Source organism: Plecotus auritus (genome assembly GCF_963455305.1).
Source record: "Plecotus auritus genome assembly, chromosome: 6".
NCBI lineage: Eukaryota > Metazoa > Chordata > Mammalia > Chiroptera > Vespertilionidae > Plecotus > Plecotus auritus.
The window spans coordinates 159,367,382-159,390,036 of record NC_137773.1 but is presented as its reverse complement, the minus strand read 5'-3'; the positions used below and the strand labels follow the sequence as shown (position 1 = coordinate 159,390,036).

General features: G+C 40.7%; 2 protein-coding genes across 5 annotated transcripts in view; one reads left to right on the top strand and one right to left on the bottom strand.

The window, feature by feature from the left end:
- Window positions 1–22,655, top strand: part of NKIRAS1 (NFKB inhibitor interacting Ras like 1) — a 107,076-nt gene that overhangs the window by 55,516 nt on the left and 28,905 nt on the right. For 3 of the 4 annotated variants that reach the window (XM_080676063.1, XM_080676062.1, XM_080676064.1), the window contains 2 exons: window positions 4,010–4,251; window positions 11,689–14,157. In XM_080676063.1, the coding sequence (XP_080532189.1) occupies window positions 4,010–4,251; window positions 11,689–11,931 (485 nt within the window). In that variant the 3' untranslated portion in view covers window positions 11,932–14,157. Of the gene's footprint in view, window positions 1–4,009; window positions 4,252–11,688; window positions 14,158–22,655 lie in introns of those variants that run through there. The other variant, XM_080676065.1, reaches the window with a different exon arrangement.
- The window catches only part of LOC308252075 (ubiquitin-conjugating enzyme E2 E1), a 58,668-nt gene continuing 50,182 nt past the window's right edge, over window positions 14,170–22,655 (bottom strand). Inside the window, exons 4-6 of the mRNA XM_080676059.1 lie at window positions 17,897–18,029; window positions 15,371–15,518; window positions 14,170–14,309 (exon numbers count right to left, since the gene is read on the bottom strand). Of these exons, the coding sequence (XP_080532185.1) occupies window positions 14,212–14,309; window positions 15,371–15,518; window positions 17,897–18,029 (379 nt within the window). The 3' untranslated portion in view covers window positions 14,170–14,211. The remainder of the gene's footprint in view (window positions 14,310–15,370; window positions 15,519–17,896; window positions 18,030–22,655) is intronic.

Genomic DNA, 22,655 nt, shown 5'->3' with positions numbered 1-22,655 from the left:
TCTTCTTAATTTTTCACTTCCAGATTCTAATTTACGGCTGTGCAAAAAACAAATTATGCCCAGAGGGAAACAAAAGAACCCCTTTACCCTCCTAAAACTCCAAACAGTTTTTGTTTATATAGGCTATATTTTTACTGTATTAGAAATTAAAACAGAAATTTAAAAAGTACTTATTTCTTAAAATAATAACAATAAACATCACATACCAAGATAACACATTTTTTATGAAAAATTATGTCTTCAAAATAATTTAGTGAGAAGAGCACTGATTTACGTTTTTGAAAATCTAATGTCCAGCGGGTTATCATATCTACTTCCTTCTGTATTCAGTCCGTTGTGATATGTTGCTTTAGTTTAAATATATGAAGAAAATCTGGCCCTTTCAGTATGGAAATGTGTGTTCTTCATTTGTGAATTATTTTGTTGATGGTTTTCCCCTTCTCTGTGCTGGATCTTCTAGACTAGTGATCTAATTTTTTAATTTCTTTCCTGTTTTCTTTCAATATTTTGTTCTACTTTTTGAGAGTTTTCCTTATCTTTATTTTCCAGCCCCTGTGTTGAGTTTTCACTTCTTTGTATCCCGTTCTTATTTTATGGATGTACTATCATATTTCTTTGAGTATAATATTGGATAATTTTTGGGGGGGTAAGTTTCCTTTTTCCTGCATTCTTTTTTCTGTAAGGCGTTCTTTTCTGGTTTTTGGTCTCCCTTTTACTCAAACATCTGGTAATCCTAGGTTGTCTGCTCATCCTATCTAATAAAAGAGTAATATGCAAATTGACCGTACCTCCTCCACACCCACCAGCCATTCAGGAGTGAGTATGCAAATTAACCCAACCAAGATGGCTGCAGCCACAGAGCTGCAGCAAGCAGGAGGCTTGGGTTTCCCCGGCAATGGAGGAAGGCAAGCTTTCCACCTGCCCTGTCCTGCCTTGGCCTCCGCTTAAGGCTACAAAGTTTCAATTATAGAAGATAAATAAATCCCAACAAAAATGGCTGAGGCCAGGGAGCAAGCAGGAGGCTTGGCTCCACTGAAGGTTACAAAGTTTCAATTATAGAAGATAAATAAACCCCAGATACCAGGACCTCCGCTTGGGTCACTGGGTGGCGCAGCCAGCCTGCAAACCACCATAGGCCCCTCGCCGAGGCCACCCCACACCCCAAGGGAACCCCCACCCTGATCCGGGACACCCTTCATGGCAAACCATCCAGCCCCCACCCGTGCACCAGGCCTCTATCCTATCTAATCCTGTCTAATAAAAGGATAATATGCAAATTGACTGTCACTCCAACACACAAGGTGGCTGTTCCCACGTGGTCAAAGATGACTGCCCCCATGTGGACACAAGATGGCCACCACAAGATGGCCAGCAGGAGAGAGCAGTTGGGAGGGACCAGGTCTGCAAGGGAGGGCAGTTGTGGGCGATCAGGCCAGCAGGGCAGGGCAGTTGGGAGGGACCAGGCCTGCGAGGGATGGCAGTTGGGGGCGATCAAGCCTGCAGGGGAGGGCAGTTAGGGGTGACCAGGCCGGCAGAGGAGGGAAGTTGGGGGTGACTGGGCCTGCAGGGAAGGGCAGTTGGGGGGGACCCAGGCCTGCAGGGGAGAGCAGTTGGGGGTGACCAGGTCTGCAGGGGAGGGCAGTTAGGGGTGACCAGGCCTGCAGGGGAGGGTAGTTAGGTGGCAGAGAAGCAGTTAGGCATCAATCAGGCTGGCAGGGGAGTGGTTAGGGGGTGATCAGGCTGGCAGGCAGAAGTGGTTAGGGGCAATCAGGAAGGCAGGCAGGCAAGCAGTTGGGAGCCAGCAGTCCTGGATTGTGAGAGGGATGTCCGACTGCCCGTTTAGGCCCGATCCTGGATCAGGCCTAAACGGGCAGTCGGACATCCCTCGAGGGGTCCCAGATTGGAGAGGGTGCAGGCTGGGCTGAGGGACACCCCCCTTCCCCGTGCACGAATTTCGTGCACCGGGCCTCTAGTATGGTAAATAAGAATAGAGGATTAAAACGTTAATTGAAAACTGTAGCCAAAACCGGTTTGGCTCAGTGGATAGAGCGTCGGCCTGCGGACTGAAAGGTCCCGGGTTCGATTCCGGTCAAGGGCATGTACCTTGGTTGCGGGCACATCCTCAGTGGGAGGTGTGCAGGAGGCAGCTGATCGGTGTTTCTCTCTCATCGATGTTTCTAGCTCTCTATCCCTATCCCTTCCTCTCTGTGAAATATCAATAAAATATATTTAAAAAAAAAAAAAAAAGAAAACTGTAAGCATGTGGATAGGATTTATGACTTTGAGCTTCATAAGGTGAGCTGGGCCGAAACCGGTTTGGCTCAGTGGATAGAGCGTCGGCCTGCGGACTGAAGGGTCCCGGGTTCGATTCCGGTCAAGGGCATGTACCTTGGTTGCGGGCACGTCCCCAGTGGGAGGTGTGCAGGAGGCGGCTGATCGATGTTTCTCTCTCATCGATGTTTCTGGCTCTGTATCCCTCTCCCTTCCTCTCTGTAAAATATCAATAAAATATATATTAAAAAAAAAAAAAAAGGTGAGCTGGGTGAGGCATTTTGTGGGGAACCCTAGATATTACCATATTTAGTATTTTATCTTTTTCACTGGCCAGATTCTCCTAATTCCTCAGCCTAAAGGGAGTTATAGACTAGTTGAAGAGACAAACCTGCACAAATGAAGCAAAGTAGGAATGCATTTTACAAGGATCACCAGGCAAGAAAGGGACTGAAATTGGGACATCAATGATGAATTCATTCATTCAGCAAACATTTACTAAAGACTTCCTATGTCTGTAAGTCAATTTGTTAGTCCTCAGAGCTATCAAGATAGATTAGCTACAGTCCTGGCTCCCAAGGAGCTTATACTCCAGCCTTGGAGGGGACCGATATGAGAGATTGAAGTATTAAATGGTGTTACTTGTAAAAGGTACAGTAGGAGAAGAAAGGAGGTAAGGGGATAATCGGGAGAGGATCCATGGAGTTGACATTTGAGCAGTCTAGAAAGGATACAAGGTGTTTATTGAACTGTTGCAGCTGTTCAGGTGCTAACACACCAGTGGGCATGGAAGGCAGCAATGTATTGAGCAGGTGTTTCAGCAGTAGAGTGCCTAATGTATGATAACTTTCACCCACACTTTCCTTGTGTAAAGAGAACTCTAAAGACTGCCCAGGTAGATGGTGATCCAGGGGAGAAAGCTAGATGGAGAAACAGGTATGGGGAGAAAAGATAAGTTTTGTTAGTTGGGAGTACTTGCAGGACATTCACATAAAAGTGCCCATAGGTGCTTGGGAATGAAAGCCTGGTGCTCAGGCCCAGACTGGACATATAACATTTTAAAAAATATATTTTTATTGATTTCAGAAAGGAAGGGAGAGGAAGAGAGAGAAACATCAATGATGAGAACCATTGATTGGCTGTCTCCTGCACCCCCCACCCTCCTTACTGGGGATTAAGCCCACAACCCAGGCATATGCCCCGATCGGCAATTGAACCTGTGACCACCTGGTTCATAGGTCGATGCTCAACCACTGAGCTACACTGGCCAGGTTATAAATTTTTGAGTCCCATAAACAGACCTTGGAAATAGAGGAAGTTGTAAAGAGAAAAAAAACAACAAACCAGCATATTTACCTCAGATTCTGTCCTTGGCTCTGATGGAGATGAACATGGGACCACTTAGTTAATGAAGCTACTTTTAAAACCAGCCTTTATCTTCCAATTTAGGTATTCAGTTCTTTGACTCTTATTACAGTAACTTTTAAAAAATATGTAATATTAAATCATTGCTAACATTTTATTTCTATACCGAAGACATGTTTTTAAAAAGCATGTTGGTCATACTATAACAACTACCTTTCATTTTAAAGAAGTTAGTAATGGAAATATGATTCTTACATGTAGAAAATAGGGAACCTAGAAAGCCAACAACTTCTAAAGGACAAGAAAATACTCAACAGTTGGGTACAATGATTCGACATTTGTACCCATGAGAGTAATTCATTTTTCATCCCAGGAATGGAAGATTGTGAAACAATGGAAGATGTGTACATGGCTTCAGTGGAAACAGATCGGGGAGTAAAGGAACAGTTACATCTTTATGACACCAGAGGCCTGCAGGAGGGCGTGGACCTACCGAAGCACTATTTCTCATTTGCTGATGGCTTTGTTCTAGTGTACAGCGTGAATAATCTTGAATCCTTTCAAAGAGTGGAGCTTCTGAAGAAAGAAATTGATAAATTCAAAGACAAAAAAGAGGTAAATGGATATGTGAAAAATGCCACCTATGAATCATAATACTATTTAAATTGCAGCATGGAATTTGGGGCAGTTAAAATATTTTTAAAGCATCACATTGTATTCACAGTATCTATAATCTTTTTTTTTTTTCCCTCCTTAGCCCAGGAAATACAGGACTGACTGAGTTCAGTCGGGCCCAGCATTTGACTTTGTGCCTCTGCTTGTTTTCATGTAAAAGCTGAATTTTAGTGACTCCGTATCTCAAGTTCTATAGAGGTAGTTCACTTCATATTGTGTGGCATCACTGTTCCCTAGGGCTCTTTATTGTCTCCTAGGCTAAATAGGATTCTTGTCTTTAGCCTTGCAAAATAATTTTTTGACACTTAAAAATAAGATCCTTACCATGGTCCATAAAGTCTTGTATGACTTGGCCCAGGCCTATCCTTTTATCTTATCTTCATCATTCTGTTCCTCTGTCACTGTACTCCACTGACACTGGTCCACTTTCTGTTTTTCCAACATGATCATTTTGTTCCCCTATTAAATCCTTCTCAGTTTCTGGTTCCCATCCCTGGAACTCTCCTATCGCAGATCTCTTTCCAGAACTTCACATGGCTGACTCCTCACCACTTAGGAGTACCTCCTGTGATGTACTGGTTCACAGCGCTGGCTAGATGATCTTAACCTAGATTTTTACATTTCACTTTTATGTTAAACTTTTTATTTTGAGATAACTGTAGATTCACATGCAGTTTTAAGAAATAATAGAGATCTTTAGCTGGAGTCCCCCCAATATCAACAACATGCAAAACTGTAGTACAATTTCACAACCAAGATAATGACATTTATGTAGTCAAGATACAGAACATTTCCATCACCAAAAGGATTCCTCATTTTACCCTTTTATAGCCACCACCACTTCTCTCCTATCACCACACCCCCTTTGTCCCTGACAAACACTAATCTGTTCTCAATTTCTCTAACCTTGTCATTTCAAGAGTGTAACATAAATGGAATCATACAGTATGTAAACTCTTGGCTTTTTTCACTCAGGATAATTCTCTGGACACTTACCCAGTTACTACACATATCAGTAGTTCATTCCTTTTTATTGCTGAGTGGTATTCCATGGTATGTATGTACCACAGTTTAACCATTGACCTGCTGAAGGACATCGGGATTGATATTTATTTTTATTATTTTGAATACTTACTTTGTGAATAGATAACATCAATGATGAGAGAATCCTTGATAGGTTACCTCCTGCCCGCAACCTGGGCATGTGCTCTGACCAAGAATCGACCAGCAACCTTCTGATGCGTGGACTACGCCCAATCAACTGAGCCACAGCAGCCAGGGCTGGCTCTTGCCAACTTTTAAGGATGATGGGGTGGGGGTGTGGTCAGGCATGGAAAGCTTTAGCTACTTGTGTTTTTAAACGTGCCCCTTTTCCAGTTTTTTCCCCTTTGCTTTCCTCGGCCTTAGGTAGTTATAGGCTGTTTGTATTTCTGATTTACCAGTAGGAGAGAGCCAGGACTTCTATTTTTTAAATTCTTACCAGACTTTATGTTTAGAGAGAGAGGAAGGGAGAGAGGGAGAAATAGAAACATTGATGAGAGAGAACGATTGATAGGCTGCCTCCTGCATGCCCCCTACTGGGAATTGAACCAGCAACTTTTTGATGCATGAGTCGATGCTCAACCACTGAGCCACACCAGCCGGGCATCCTGATTTATGTTTTATTTTTATTATTTTTTAAAAATATATTTTATTGATTTTTTACAGAGAGGAAGGGAGAGGGAGAGTTAGAAACCTTGATGAGAGAGAAACATAAATCAGCTGCCTCCTGCACACCCCCACTGGGGATGCGCCTGCAACCAAGGTACATGCCCCTGACTGGAATTGAACCTGGGACCCTTGAGTCCGCAGGCCGACGCTCTATCCACTGAGCCAAACCGGCTAGGGCTATTTTTATTTTTTTTATTACAATATCGGCAAATATCTAAAGGTAAATAGGAAGAGGTCTAAGTAGATTTTGATTTTTGTTCTAATTTCTGTTCTTCCATCCTGTTAAGGGAGTCCTAATGGCTAATTATATGAATACTAGAGGCCCGGTGCACGAAATTTGTGCACTCAGGAGCGGGTCCCTGAGCCCAGCCTGCGCCCTCTCACAATCTGGGAGCCCTCGCAGTCGGACATCCTTAGTGCTGTGGTGGAGGTGGGAGAGGCTCCCGCCACTGCTGCTGCGCTCGCCAGCCATGAGCCTGGCTTCTGGCTGAGTGGCGCTCCCCCGGTGGGAGCGCACTGACCACCAGAGGGCAGCTCCTGCATTGAGTGTCTGCCCCCTGGTGGTCAGTGCGCATCAAAGCGATCGGTCGTTCTGCCATTCAGTCTATTTGCATATTAGCCTTTTGTTATATAGGATGAGAGTTCTCTAAACATTTTTCAATTTAGAAGTTTTTCCAGTTTAAGGTATTCATCGTCTGGCCATTGACAGTAGGATTTTAATAGCGACTCAAACACTAAGCCTTTTATGGCAAAACCAAGGCAGCAAAAGGCTTCCATAAAGAACACAAAAGAAACAGCCCTCACTGATCCAACAGTTCATTCGCAGAGTTAGCCTAAGAAAGAAGGGAAGCCCTGTCTTTCACCAGCTGTTCTAAACCACAGGAAATCACAAGCTTCCCCCTTTTGAACAAAATAAGTTTTAAGGTTCCCTAAGCATGGGTCCATAGCCCATTCGGCTGCTCACCAGATGCGTAAGCATCATTCAGCTGGTGAAGATAATAGCACATCTCTGGAAGGAACAGGATTCATAGAAAACAATAGTACTCAAACCAAGTTTTACCAGAGTCACATTTGCCCAGGAAATTCATTTCACAAATATTTTCTCTTGCCAATCCAAATGTAGAAGAGAGAAAAAGGACTCTTACTGCTTCTAACTTTCATCGAAGCCCACAAACACGAGATCAGAGGCTGACAGGGTAAAATGCTTACCATCTTCAGCCAGCTGTGGTCAGATGTTCATTATCTCTTAGTTGCAGCAGTCTAGGGAATAAGCAGTATTCCAGCCAGTGAATTCTCCTGGCTGGCTCTCCAAAACTGGGCAGGGGGTGGGGGTGGGGGGTGGGGCAGGGGTGTCTAAAACAACTTTTCCTCCCACCTCCACCTCCTAAATTCTTCTAGCTGGGCTAACAATCAAATTAGCAGAGACAGATTAACAGGAGAAAATCCAATTTTTAATACATGAACCCAGGGAATTCACATATGCTTGAAAATTCCAAAGACAGTGAGGCAGCATTGGGTACATACTACATTTTGGACAAAGGAGGAGGAAACAGGATCTTAGATTTGAAGAGTGAGAATGGTGGTTTACAGGTAGTTGTGGAAGAGTGTAACACATGGCAGGCAAAACCTTGCTAGGCAACTCAGAAACGATGGGACCCGGGGTATCTAGCTAACAGGCTCCTGCTTGGAGTCTTCCTGTCTGTGGTGGTTTGCTGAGGTCCCCTTCCGGAGGCAGGCTTTGCCATCTGAATCTCTTAGACAGGAGAGAGAAGTTCTTTCTGAGTCTTGTTTCAGAAGAATTGGGTTTAAAATCACTATTTCCAAAGGCAAAACTTTTGGTCCCCTTCATTTTCAGTGCAAGGTCTTTTCACCTCCTTTGTGAAATTTATACCTAGGTATGTTATTCTTTTTGTTGTAATTGTAAATGGAATTTTCTTCATTTCTCTTTTAAATAGTTAGTTGTTGCCCTAGCCAGTTTGGCTCAGTGGATAAAGCGCAGGCCTGTGGACTTAGAGTCCCAGGTGATTCTGGTCAAGGGCATATATATGCCCAGGTTTCGGGCTCGATCCCCAGTGCGGGGGAGGGGGTAGCATGCAGGAGGCACCCGATCAATGATTCTCTCTCATCATTGATGTTTCTCTCTCTCTTTACCTTCCTCTCTGAAATTAGTAAAAATATATTTTTAAAAAAGTTTGTTGTTAATGTATAGACACAACAGATTTTTGTATATTGATTGATTTTTATCCTGCAACTTTATTATTTCTAATAGTTGGTGGTGGTCTTTAGAGTTTTCTATATATAAAGTAATGTCATCCACAAATAGTGAGTTTTACCTTTTCTTTTCCCCATTGATTTTTAGAGAGAGGGAAAGAAACTTTGATGTGAGAGACACATCAACTGGTTGCCTTCCCCACTGACTCCAACTGGGGTCAGGGATCGAACCAGCAACTGAGGTACATGTCCTTGACCAGGGAATCGAACCCACAACCCTTCAGTCCATGGGCCAACACTCTAATCACTGAGCCAAACTGGCCAGGGCAGTGAGTTTTACTTTATCCCCCCAATTTGGATGCCTTTTATTTATTTTTCTTGCCTAATTGCTCTGGCTAGTACTTCCTACAATGAATAATCATTTGCATTTACTATTTTGTACATTTTAGCGTATAATTGTAAGATCAAGCAGCAGGGGTTCTTGAGTCAAAGAGTAAATATAATGCCTTCCATAGGAATGCTATGAAAAAACCTGTTTCTCCATCCTTGACAACAATGTGTGATTAAACTGTTGGGGTTTTGTGAATCTTCTGGGTGAAAATGGTAATTTAGTAGTTTCATTTCCCTTAATATGATTGAGGTTGAGCATCTTTGGGGTTATTTTAAAATGATCACTTTGGCTGCTGTCAACAGACAGGGACAAGGTGAGTAGTAAGGAGCTTAGCTAAAATGCTGCAGCCCTGGAGCACTTAAACATTGACCCCATTGGAGAACTGAAGAGAAACCAGCAAAGGAATCTAAGTGGCCAGTGAGGTCGGAGGAAATCCAAGAGATAAGGGTGTCCCAGAAGGCAAGGAAGACACAGGGCGCTTTAAAAAGTAAGGAGTAATCACACTCTGTCAAATGCTGCAGATAGGTTTAAAAAAAAAAAAAAGGATGAAGAAATGGCCAGCCTTCAGTAACTTGGATGTCTTAACTGTTGTAATAAAACAGTGAGATAAAGTCTGATTGGACTGGATGTAAGAGAGAATTGAACACAACAAACAGCTCTTTGCCAGTTTTGCATCAAAGGGTAAACATATTGTCTTATAAAGGGAACAGAGAGGAGCTGGAGAAGGATCTGTAAAGAGGCTTGTTATTTAGATGAGACATAATGTGTGCTAATGGAAATGATTCAATAGAAAGAAAATGGATACAGAAGAGAGGATGATACAGGAGTGACATCCTTGTCCAGGTTAAGGAGGATGGGTGCATGCATGGGCTTAGAAGACCTGTGTGGTGGAAGCATGTGAAAGTTCTCTTCTCAGTGCTTGTGTTTTCTTACTGAAATAGTATGGACATTTGCTCTGAGTAAGGTGGGTGACGGAAGAGATGTTGGAGGTTGGGGAAAAGGGCAAGGTAGATGTTGTCTTAGCTCCAGAGTAAATGTAATATATTTGCTGGAAACCACCACCTCACCTGAGGTCAGTGGTCATGAATTTGTTTTTCTATACATGTTCAGTAAGTGATGTAGGCAGAGTCCAGTTAAGAGTTAAATGTAACCACAGTAGGGGGGGTTACCAGGTGAACACAATAGGATAATGACAGCAATGGAGTAAATTAAAATAACCGAAACTGGGTGAGAAACTGAGATGAGAGGGGTTGAAGGACAGTGATTAAGGTAGGAGAACCAGTGGATGGTAGGTCCTTGTGGTGTTTAGAACTGTGGTCGGGTGTTAGGAAGAGAGGTCAGAGTGGGATTCCCGGAATTGAGTTCATAGAGGGGAGCAGTTATAATGGTCAGAGTTAGGATGTGTTCATGGTTGTGAATGGCTGAGATTAGAATGATTAAGATCTTTAGAGACAAGGTTACTGGACAGGTCACCCACATGGCTAGTGAAATCACTAGGAATTATGACAAAAGTAGTGTGGGGTGACCACAAGCCAGGTCTGTAATGAACAGCAACAAAATGGGGGTGGGAAGCAGGTAGTGGCAGGGAATAGCAGCACTAGCCTCCGCAGATTTAGGGTTTTTAGGGAGGGACACTGTTGGAGGCAGAAGTCTGGGGCAAAGTGGAACAGTCTGTACAATTGGGGAGGAAGGAGAGATGGAGGTCAGACTAGGGGATGTATGTGAAGATGAAAATCTAGGTGATGAAGGATGATAGAAGGGCTTAAAGAGACAGTTCCTGCTGAGAAATGGGAGACTTGGGGAAACCCAGAGCTCCAGGGTGTGCGTGCTCCTCATCCTTCCAGGGAGGCATGGCCTCAGAGGCAGGAGCACAGCAGTGGCTCAAAGGCCCGCATTCAGAGCTGTCCCCGGAGGAGCAGTCTCTGCCGGCTCTTGGTGCACTTCCTCCACTTGCACATGATGGTTTGGCTTTACAGTCAGTGTCTGGAAACCTGGTTGGTTGTCCTTTTTCCTGTTCCCTCCCCGGGGGCTTGTGACTGCAGGTTTTCAATCACCTGAAACAGGTGCCTGGTGTGTAGAAAGCATTTGTGAATGATTGCCTTGCATTTATTGTAAAATGTTCCTATTGGCCCATATGTTCAACAAATAAGTAGTGCTTGCATCGGGTAACTTTCTATGATTAGGAATAGCGTGAACAGAACAAAAATTCCTGTTCTCATAGAACTTAGTTTCTAGGGGGGTAGAACTCACAGCTCTGGGAGTCCTCTGGTGTATTTTGAAGTAGGTATAGGGAAACAGCACACACTAGAGAAACTGAAATGGAGGCATATTTCAGTACACCTTTGTTTGTATCCTAGATATTAATTTCTCCAAGTCTAGCTTCCATTCTGAGTTACTTCACCTGTTGCTAATTTAAAATGTTTCATAACAGCCTGTAGAACATCTGCATCTTTAATATTTATCTTTGTTGTTGAAAGTATTAAAGATGTCCCCTTTGTTTTTTCCCATTGACCCCCTCCATTTCATACCCACCCCTCCCAGGCATTCACCACTGTTCCCCGGTTAATCACCCCCCTCCTACCCTTCTTCCCCCACTTCCCTCTGAAATTCGTCTGTTCCTGGTTCTGTGTCTCTGGATCTAGTCTTCTGTTTTATTCCACAGGAGTGAGATCATGTGATACTTTTTTCTCTCTGATTGGCTTATTTCACTCAGCATAATACTCTCCAAGTCCCTCCATGCTGTCTTAAAGGGTAAAAGAGCCTTCTTTTTAACTGCTGCATAGTAATCCATTGTGTAAATATACCACAACTTTTTTATCCACTCATCTGCTGATGGGCACATGGGCTGTTTCCAAATCTTAGCTATGAACCTCTGGGTTTTTAACAGAAATACATTATGGAGGGAGTCAGGTTTGTGTCCTGCTATTTTGTCATTCAGGTTACCTCTGAGAATCAGTTTTGTTGTAGCAAATGGTTAAATGGGACAATTTTCTTTATTTCTCCATTTTGCCTAGGAACTGATGATGTTGGCAGAGTGTGATCTTTTTATCCCTTTTTCTTTTCAGGTAGCAATTGTTGTATTAGGAAACAAACTCGACCTTTCTGAGCAGAGACAAGTGGATGCTGAAGTGGCACAGCAATGGGCAAAAAGCGAGAAGGTGCGACTGTGGGAGGTAACAGTTACAGATCGGAAAACTCTGATTGAACCGTTCACTCTCTTAGCCAGCAAACTTTCCCAGCCCCAGAGCAAATCCAGCTTTCCTTTGCCTGGGAGGAAAAACAAAGGGAATTCTAGTTCTGAGAACTAAAAATCAGTTCCACAGTTATTTGTTGAATAGCAATTGCCCTTATGTATCTGTGAACATATTTAAAATAGGCCATTTGTAGCTACTTTGGTCTGGTAGAAATCCCTAAGGAAGCAATTTAATGCATGTAAGGCTATGATTAAATTATGTGGGCTAAGCTTATTATTATTGCCTGACATAAAATATTTGCATTCTGGTTGCTTGAAACTTGTCCCTGATATTAGCACCTTTGTTATTTATATATACACACCTATAAGTAGTGTCCCCCCTTTAATGTTTCAAAAGCTATCATTCTGTATAACTTTATGCATTCTTAGCTCAAACATAACTTTGTTTCCAAAAAATTCACAAGTCATTTAATGCCTAGGATTATAAAATGGCATTTTTTGTGTGTCCAAATTGGATCAAACAGTAAACTATTTGAGTGCTAAGCTGAATTTTATCTAGAGGAGATCTTGCTAAATAGAACAAACCCTGTGGTTTAGCTTTGTTCAAATTACACATTTAGCATGACTTGAGGTAGTGGGTGGTATAAATATATTCAAACTGTTTCTTTAGAAAACTGCTAGGCACATAAGGACAGTAAATCTTTTGTTTTCCACAAGGAATACTATACCTCCTGGAATAGTTTTCTGGACATGTAGTCCTGTGGATAAAATGTATCATAAAAATACTGGAGTACAAATAGTCTTCAAGTTGGATATCTGAGTTTGTGCTAAGGTTCTCTCAAGATTTTTGGCAAGCTCTGAGCAACAGAGCTCACTGTATTTAGCAAATTTCAATTTTATAACTAATTTTAAAGGTAGGAAACAAGCTACTTAGTGGTTTTAATGTGAAAGCAGTTAACTATTTGATTTAAATATGAAATAAGCTGTTCAGCAAAGAAATGTGAAAATAACAAGTTTTAACATCTTCAATGGAATGCTTTTAAGGTTAGGCTAGTGCTACCACTGCATAATTCTTTAAAATTTCTCATCACAAGTACATTTTTTGGTCTAAAATTATTGCTCAGATAAGGTTAAGTCATTCCCTATCTGCTCTCCCACTTACAGCTTTTTTCCCTGTGTATTTTACATAGGACGATAAATACTTTTACAATTATTTTTAGATAATATACTAGATCATCTTGCAGCTTTGCTTTTTTCTAATGAACTTAGATCTATGCTGGAATGTTACCATATTCCTTTTAAACGCTTAATGAATGTGTACGTGCCTTCACCCCATGCACCTGGGTGAGTTTCTCTGGAGTAGATACAAATAGAATTGCCGCATCCTATAGATATGAACACTTAGGTGCTGTCAGATTGCCCTTTAATGTGGCTGCACTAATCTATCCATGAGAGAACCCATTTCTCATGTACTTGCTACCACAGCATCTGCAACTTGGAAATGCTTTTTAAAAGATGCATCTTTGAGTCTATTTCTGAAAGGTGACAGGTTCAATTATCTAACCTCTTCTAAGACACCTCAAAATCTACCCTGTAAGGCTGCTGTATAAATTAGAGTTACATACCAATCCATTCAGTTTGCAGTTACGTCTAGGATGCTTTATAGCAAAGATCTAGTTGACAAGAAAATGAATACAGGGATATTAGGTGGTGGTTTTAATATTGTTTATTAGCACAGTAACAAATGCAGACTTAAGTAGTCTGCAACATATAACCAATCCACTGAGCAACTCCTATTCCACACCTTACAGTTAACAGCTTAAGGTATTTTACTACAGGTTTTCACAAGTCCTGATTCAAACCTCTAATCTTTTCACAATAAAGTAGATTGGCATATAAAATAAAATACATAACTACTCATTTCCTAAAGTGTCTTAAAGCCACATGTCCATTTAACTTATGAGATGACAATCTCTAAAAACTGTTAAATATCAATATTCCCTCCCAAGAAGGGAAAACAAGTTTCAATTTTTCTAAACAAAAAAGTATGCAGTCTGGAAGGACTTTCACAGAAATGGCCATGTGTGTAACCTGCACAAAATTAAGCTGGCTTAAATTTACAGACTACAAGCAACCGAATCCAAAGTCTATTCTTCTCTGTACTACATTTTAGCTTATATTGCAGAACTAATGACAATTTAAATGTTGCTATTACCAATTCTGTCTACTGTAGCAAGATACCTTAAGTTACAACAAAATCTTAGGAAATAAGACTGAATAATATCTGTTATAGAAATACCCTACTCTTTACCAACTCCCACCCTCCCCCACCCCTTCAAAATCATAAGCAGCTCTCTGTGACAGACAAATAATGTAAGAATTGTGAAAACCCAATTTATGTAGCGTATCTCTTGGTCCACTGTCTGGCCATTCTGTCATGTTCTGCTCTGTTGGTCATATACTGAGTGGCAATACTTCCCACCAAGGGGTCGGCTGGAAGAAAAGAATGTAGATTACTTTGGAGAAAGGAAAAGAATATTTCAAGTCTTAGCAATTAAATTACTGGCAGCTTCAGAAGAAATGTACCAAGTACATGTGATCAAATCCATCTTTGAAATGCCACTCTATCATATTTTTAGTTTAAAAAACTACTCAGAATATGGCAAAAAATTGTTATCAAAATAGAATGCTTTATCTCCTTCGTTCATTCCATTCCTCTCCCAACAATCATGTCCCAAACAGAGGGATTTTTGCCGTCATGTGTTAGGGTAAATTCAATAGAAACTGGAATGTTCAAGGCTCCAGACTACAATGAACACCCAGCTGTGTTCACATGACCTCTCACTCACTCAGTGGCAGCAATGATGACACTGAATACTGTGTAGTCCTCATGGCTGTTGCAATGTAACACTATTTAACTCTACACTGTTACCCAGAAAGAACCTGGACTTTAAGTATAGTGTTTCTCTGAATCCTAACTAGAATCTTTAATAATTAATTGTATATTTGCTTCCCCACCCCTAACATCACAGTCTGGTAGTCAATAAATGTTTAGCAAAGAAATATCACTTTCAAAAATGAACACCACCTCAGTAACCAGGTACAGGGTAAGTACTCAGTAAACCTGCAGACGGCTCAACACTTAGAACTCTGATTTTTTTTTTTTTTTAAGAGAAATATACAGGGTGGGGCAAAAGTAGATCCATAATTGTGACTACACAAAACAATTTATTCTTTATTAATTATTGTATTGTAGAATAAATAATCCCACAACTGTAAACCTACTTTTGTCCCACCCTGTACGAAGGAGAATGATGTCTTTAGTTTAAAACACCTTGTTCCTAGAACACATATCAATTAATGGTGAAGTTGCTGCATTTTTCAATCAGATTGATTCAACTACTAGAGTGAATTTCTCTCGATTCAAGATTTCTTTAAAAAATCTATTTTTGTCCTTCGAAAGGTGTTAGAAAAATAAAATTTTGGTTTATGTGAAAAACAAGTGTTTTTCAGACAAGGAAGAATACAACAAGGTAAAGAATTATTAACCTTACCAGGATTACAGTCTGTAAGAAGTGAGCAGATAGAAAGGAGGACTTTAGAAATGGTTAGTGCTGGACTCCAATTATCTTTCAATATGTCCAAGCAGATAACCCCTTGACTGTTAATATTACAGTGATAGATTCTTGTCCGAAATGTAACCTAAAAAAAAAAAAAAAAAAGATAGCATTAAACAGAAAGCATCAAACAATGAAGCTTTTTACTAAATTACCTTTTCAATTGAGTGGCCCTAATTAAAAACTTGTAAAAAACAGTTTTCAAAAAGGTGAATAACACTAACTACAGCTGGTAAGAGATAGGTTAAGAGACTATCTGAGATTAAACAGTATTCATTGTACAATCTCAGGGACTGTCAATTTCATTTAAAAATATTCATCAACAAAAAGCAAGGTCATTTAAACATTTCTTGAATTCATCTTCAGCAGTTGTAATGTTTTAAATAATTCATAACATTTCCAACTTTGAATAGCTAATTGCCTGCTGACCTCTTGTGTTAGCTGGTAGTACTACAAGGCCTCAATGTAAGCTTTAGAATCATAAAGGCAATTAAACAATGATCACATATCCAAAAAGCTGAAATAAAATTAGGACATATTTGCTTTTGCCTTTTCTGACCTTCACATCAGATTCTGTAGATATCCTGTACAGAATTCACTATAATGGTGTCTCCACAGGTGAGGAGACAGACATAAGCCACATGATCTTGGGTTCTTTTGGTTGGTCTAATTTTTGTTTGTGTAATACCTTGGAATCATTCCAAAGTAGAAATAACCTATAACCTGACTACTTATTTTTATTGACAGACATTCAATCACTTCTTGCTAAGAGTCTACCCCATCCCCCAAAATAGGTTTTCCTTCTGGCAGTCTGAATGAGAATCGCAGATTGTTGACTGTCACAGGAGGTAGATGATTTGGGCAGTCCACCTGTCCTGGATGAGAAATCTAAAGCCGAGGGTACGGATTTTAGCATCACCAAAAGATGACAAGGAACAGAATCCGAGGCTTTGGTACGATATTCTGATTCGTACTCAGTGCACAGACATCTTGACATGATTTTTAACTGTTCAGAAACTTTTTGAGCAGAAAATAGGGGATTAATTGCTATGTCACTATAAATACAGTAGTCCCCCTTATCAGCGGTTTTGCTTTCCATGAGTACAGTTACCTACGGCCAACGGCAGTCCAAAAATATTAAAGGGAGAATTCTGAAATAAACAATTCATGTTTTAAACTATGCTCCATTCTTAGTAGCGTGATGAAATCTCACACCGTCCCGCTTGGGATGTGAAGCATCCCTTTGTCTAGCATATCCTCGGTGTACACGTCACCCGCCCATAGCCATCTGGTGGGTTTTTCAGATCAGCTATCAGGTACTGTAGTGCTTGTTCAGGTAACCCTTTTTCACTTACTGCTATATTCACCTGACTTTTATTACAGTGTGTTATATTGTACTTTTTAAAAAAATATTTGTATTGATTTCAGAGAGGAGGGAGAGGAGATAGGATCGAGCCTGCAATCCAGGTATGTGCTCTTGGCCGGAATCAAACCCAGGATGCTCTATCCACTGAGCCAAACTGGCTAGGGCTATAGTGTTCTTTTATTAGTAGTAGTTCTTTATCTCTTACTATGTCTAATTTATAAATTTGTCATAGATATATATGTTTAGGAAAAAAACAGTACAGTTGACCCTTGACTATAGGTTTGAACTGTGTGGGTCCACTTATATGTGGATTTTTTCCCCCATAAATACTATAAATACATTTTCCTTATGATTTTCTTAACATTTTCTTTTTAGTTTATTGTAAGAATACATTATGTAATATATATAACATATAAAATGTGTTAATTGACTTGATCGATAAAGGTTTCAGTCAGCAATATGCTATTAGTAGTTAAGTTCTGGGAGAGTCAAAAGTAACACGTGAATTTTCAGCTGCATAGGGGATCAGAACAACCTCCTCGTTGCTCTAGAGTCAACTGTACATGTAGACTTAGTATTGGCACTATCCGTGGTTACCTCCGCGTTGCTCAGGGGGGAGGGGGAGACAACTGTAGCAGGACCAAACAAAGCCCTTATTCCTAGAAATGGTCTCTGCCAAATGAGGCAAAGTCAACCCAGAGGAGTATTTTGTTTGCATTCCAATGTACTTAGAGATTCATTAAGACAGCAATTTTCAACTGGTGTGCCACAGGAATTTTTAAAACATGCAATGCCTATTGATATTAGGGGAACTAAACTCCTTTTCCTTAAACTGAAAAATGACAACAGCCAACACAATAAGCCATCTGGTGTGAATGAATCAAAATCATGTCTATTTAGGCAAAAATACATAATTTTTGGTGTGCAGCAGGATTTTAATAATTAGTTGTGTGCCATAAGATGAAAAGGGTTGAAAATTGTTGCATTAAGGTGTAATACACAAATCTGTTTTTGTGTGATTAAAAACAATTTTAAAAGCTTCAATAACCTCTCACGGGAATATGTAAATTTTAGTATAAATCAGAGGAATCGCTTACCTTCGGAGGCTTGAAGGGGTATTCTGGTGTAAAAGTGATATCAAGGAAGAATACACCACCCTCATACACAGATCCAGGAGGCCCTAGGATGGTTGATCTCCATTCATAGATGTTATCGCCTTTGGGACCAGCACTGAAAAGAATATATCAAAAGATAAGTAGATGGAGGCACCTCCCAATTTCTGCAGTGTATTAAGAAAGGAAAAAGATCCCCTCTCCTCTCCCTTTTTGTTTAACGTGTGGATTCTCTCCACAAAACAGACGTATCTTTCAGATACTATCTGATGCAGGACTGCACCAAACCCACCAGCCTTAGACCAAGTAAGGTGAGTAATAAACTAATGTTAAGTCCATTCTTAGCCTACTTATCTGTGAATAAGCAAGAAACCCCTCAATTGTCAAAACCTCTCAACACACGAAAATGTAAACAATACTCCAAAAACACCCCTCAGCACACAGTTACAATAAATTAGTGACAAAGCACAGCAGGCTGTTTATTGCTCACAGCACATCATTTCCGACCCACTGACGGGGGTTCTTCCTTGCTCTGGCATCTCCATAATCTCACCCTAGGAGGAGTACAACAGTTTGCAGTACTTTTCACATTGTGAACCACGTTGGGAGGGAGAAGGAAAACGATGACAAGTATCTAATTACAAGTTACTCAATTTTCATTTCAACATACAATAAATTCCATAACCAGGTTCTCTAAATATTGTAGTTGGGACGTTAATCTACCCCTTCCCTGTTAAATCAGTGTTATTTATACTTAGTTACACCATAATTGGGCCATACTACCCTTCCAAGGCACTGTGTTGGGTCCAAGTGCTCTGTATTCAGAAGTACATTAATAACCCTAACTAGTAACAGGTGCTTTAAAGATAAGGATCTATATCAGCCAAACTAAACGGTCTTTACTTGGAGAGACTTATGTACCAGTCAATACTTAGAATAATTTCAAAAAAAGCAGGCAAACATGCTGTTTTAAATAAATGTCTAGTATTAATTGGATTCATTCACTCAAACACTTATTGAATGACCATGTATTAGGCAGAGTGTTAACTGTTAGGGGTTTCAATAATGAACAAGACAAAAATGCCTTGTCTTCAAGATGCCCCTTATATCTAAGTGGTTAGATATAAGGTCCAATTCCTTCATTTAGAAGAGAGATGAGATGAAGAGGGAAGGGAGAGAAATAAAAGACAAAAAACACCTGTCTACCTGTGGCCCTATACTGTACTTTCCTCAAACCATCACTGATTTTTTTCACTGAAAAGTGAACTAAGTAGATGAAGACAAGACTAACACAGATTTTGCAGATATAAAGATGAACTGTCCTCTTGGGTCTAGTTCATGATTATCTAAGACAGTGGTTCTCAACCTTTCTTTTTTTAAAAAAATATATTTTATTGATATTTTACAGAGAGGAAGGGAGAGGGATAGAGAGCTAGAAACATCGATGAGAGAGAAACATCGATCAGCTGCCTCCTGCACACCTCCCACTGGGGATGTGCCCGCAACCAAGGTACATGCCCTTGACCAGAATCGAACCCGGGACCCTTCAGTCCGCAGGCCGACGCTCTATCCACTGAGCCAAACCGGTTTCGGCAGTCTCAACCTTTCTAATGCCACGACCCTTTAATACAGTTCCTCATGTTGTGGTGACCCCCAACCGTAAAATTATTTTCGTTGCTACTTCATAACTGTAATTTTGCTACTGTTAATCGTAATGTAAATATCTGTGTTTTCCGATGGTCTTAGGCTCTACAGCAGCGGTTCTCAACCTGTCGCCGCGACCCACAGGTTGAGAACCGCTAGCAGGGTCGCCTAAGACCATCGGAAAACACAGATATTTACATTACAATTCATAACAGTAGCAATGAATCCACAGGTTGAGAACCGCTAGCAGGGTCGCCTAAGACCATCGGAAAACACAGATATTTACATTGTGATTCATTAACAGTAGCAAAATTACAGTTATGAAGTAGCAACAAAAATAATTTTATGGTTGGGGGTCACCACAACATGAGGAACTGTATTAAAGGGTCGTGGCATTAGAAAGGTTGAGAACCACTGATCTAAGACATAAAGGTAAAAAGCTACTCTAAGCCTCCCTCCCCTTTTTTTGAGGAACCAATGCCATCTAAAACCCAGTACCGGTAGGTAACATTCCAAGCTGCTACCTAAAACCCTTGTGATCAAAATCATCCACTTTTCTTCAGTCAGCTTGGTGATACTAAGAGACCCAGAAAAAACTCAAGTCAGTCTAACCCTAGACTTGGTCCAATTTTGCTGGCCCTTTAGTGTAGAAAAAAAAGATAAAACGAAGGTGGTTGAACAGTATGCCACTATAAGCAGGTTTTATGGATTGTACAGAAAATTGGTGGTTTCCAAACTTCACTGTTCATCAGCATAATCTATGGAGCACCCTAGCTGATTTGGCTCAGTGGATACAGCATCGGCCTACGGACTGAAGGGTTCTGGGTTTGATTCCGGTCCAGGGCATGTTCCTCGGATGCAGGCTCGATCCGTAGTAGGGAGCATGCAGGAGGCAACCAATCAATGATTCTCTCTCATCACTGATGTTTCTATCTCTCCCTCTCCCTTCCTCTCTGAAATCAATAAAAAATATTTTAAAAAATTATCTATGGAACTTTAAGTTTAGAATATCCAGAGGGGACACAAGAATCCATATATTTAAAAAGCTCTCCCGGTGATCTTTAAGCAGGTGGTTTGCACAGGGAACCACTGGCACAGGTTACAGGATGTAGGACAACCAGTTTAGAATATGAACTTTAACACTGTACAGCTCGTCACCCATCACTAGAAATCCAAATCAAGATTGCCACTTGTTTGTAATTAGCTTTTACTTCGGGTGTAAACTTTTCTGAAAGTTCAGAAAAAAGTATGGTGGAAGGGAGTTAAGGAATCAAAAACACAACATGAACATAGCTATGTAATAACAAAAAAAAATGTGCTACACTTCTGGTTAAAGTAAAAAATGGAGAAGAAGGGTGGGTTATAAGAAAAATAATACTAAGTGAAATAATATCAACTGCATTTGAAGTCACAGCACATGAAATAGAAGTCCTGGAGAAGAGTCAGGGTGTGGGTCTGTAATGTGTGGGTTTAACCAGGGGGCTGGGGGATTACTGCGAAGGGTCTGAGAACCCACGGGAAACACCACTGTGGCCTATAAACACCTGAGACTCCAATGTTGTTAGGAGATGAATTCATGCAGCTTTTTATCATATGCATCTTCTTAACCAGAGAACGAAGTAAAAATTATTACGATATACTGGCCTGCAAAACTTTTACTTTTTGTTTCTTTCAAGTTCTCACTGGAAATGTTAGGATCCACAGCCCCTTGTGACGGGGGAGGATGGCAAAAGTTTACAAATCCCAGAAGGCCACTATCAAGCACCCCACCCATTTCTTATAAAATGACTAACCAGGTTCCCTCAGGTTGGCGTGTGTTTGGTTTACCAGCCTTCTGTCCCCTTCCTATAACAGAAGATACTTTTGGTTCCACAATAAGAAGTGTGACTTCAATTTCAAAAGCTGGTCCAAGTATACTTTAGAATGACGTATTTAGTTCAATTCTTATTCTAAGGGATTAGCAAGTGTGGAAAGTTCTAAATTGGGAGATTGAAATTAAGGTTTAAGGAAAGATAGGAACAAAAAAACACATATCTGTGTTTGAAGATGTTTGAAACTTGTATTTAGAATCTTTGCATAAGGCTTCATGAGAAAACTAGTTGCTCATATAAAATGCTTTTCTCACATCACAAAAACACCCAAACTCCCACATTTCAACAGTGGCCCTATAGAGCAGTGGTTTGAAATTGGGGATGATTTTGCCGCCACCCCTCCACCTACCTGGAGACACTTGGCAATGTCTGGAGACATTCAAAATGTCACAACTAGGGAGGAGGGCGCTACTGGCACCTAGTGGGAGAGGCCAGGGATGCTGCTTAACATCCTACAACGCACTGGACAGCCCTCCCCGCCCCGTTCCGTCCCCCCTCTGCGTAAGAATTTTCTTGGCCCAAAAGGAGATTTGCTCAAGGGTAAGTAGTACAGGGGAAAGCTTAGTTTTGAATTCCTGTTGTCAGATTTAGTGCTATCCTCTTATCTTTGTTTTACTGCTCTGTTCCTGGCCCAGAAAAAAATTCAATATGTAGAGTTATTATTAAAAGGTAGACTTGCATATACTCTAAACTCCTACAGACCACTGCTCCTCAAACTGCTGCACTCCCTGGACAAAGCCACATCAGCATCCTCTGGGAGTTTGTTAGAAATGCAGACTCTCAGGCTCCACCCCAGACTTATGCATCAGAATGTGCAAGGTCCCCAAATGATTCCTATGCACATTGAAGTTTGAGAAGTCAGCTGTAGATGACATTAAGTGACAATAACTACTAACTTTTCCTAATCTTCTAGATTTAAATGACCATTTGTATTACCTAGTTCTCTCCACTGTTTATAATTCTTTGCAGTAAGAAAAGTATCAATCCTGGTAATGCTGTAGGAGGAGAGCCACAATCAGATCTATATTCCCTATAATAAACATACTACTCAAAATCCATTCTTAATTTACTCTACTTTTGCTAAGAAATTCCGAGAGAATGATAAAAGAATAGGAATGTAGCAGTCTACCAAAGGGAATCCCCATCGCTCACAGGGTCTCCCAACAGACATACTCTCTAGGGAATGCAAGCTGCCTTCTCCATGAGGTCTTCTTAGCACACCCAGAGGG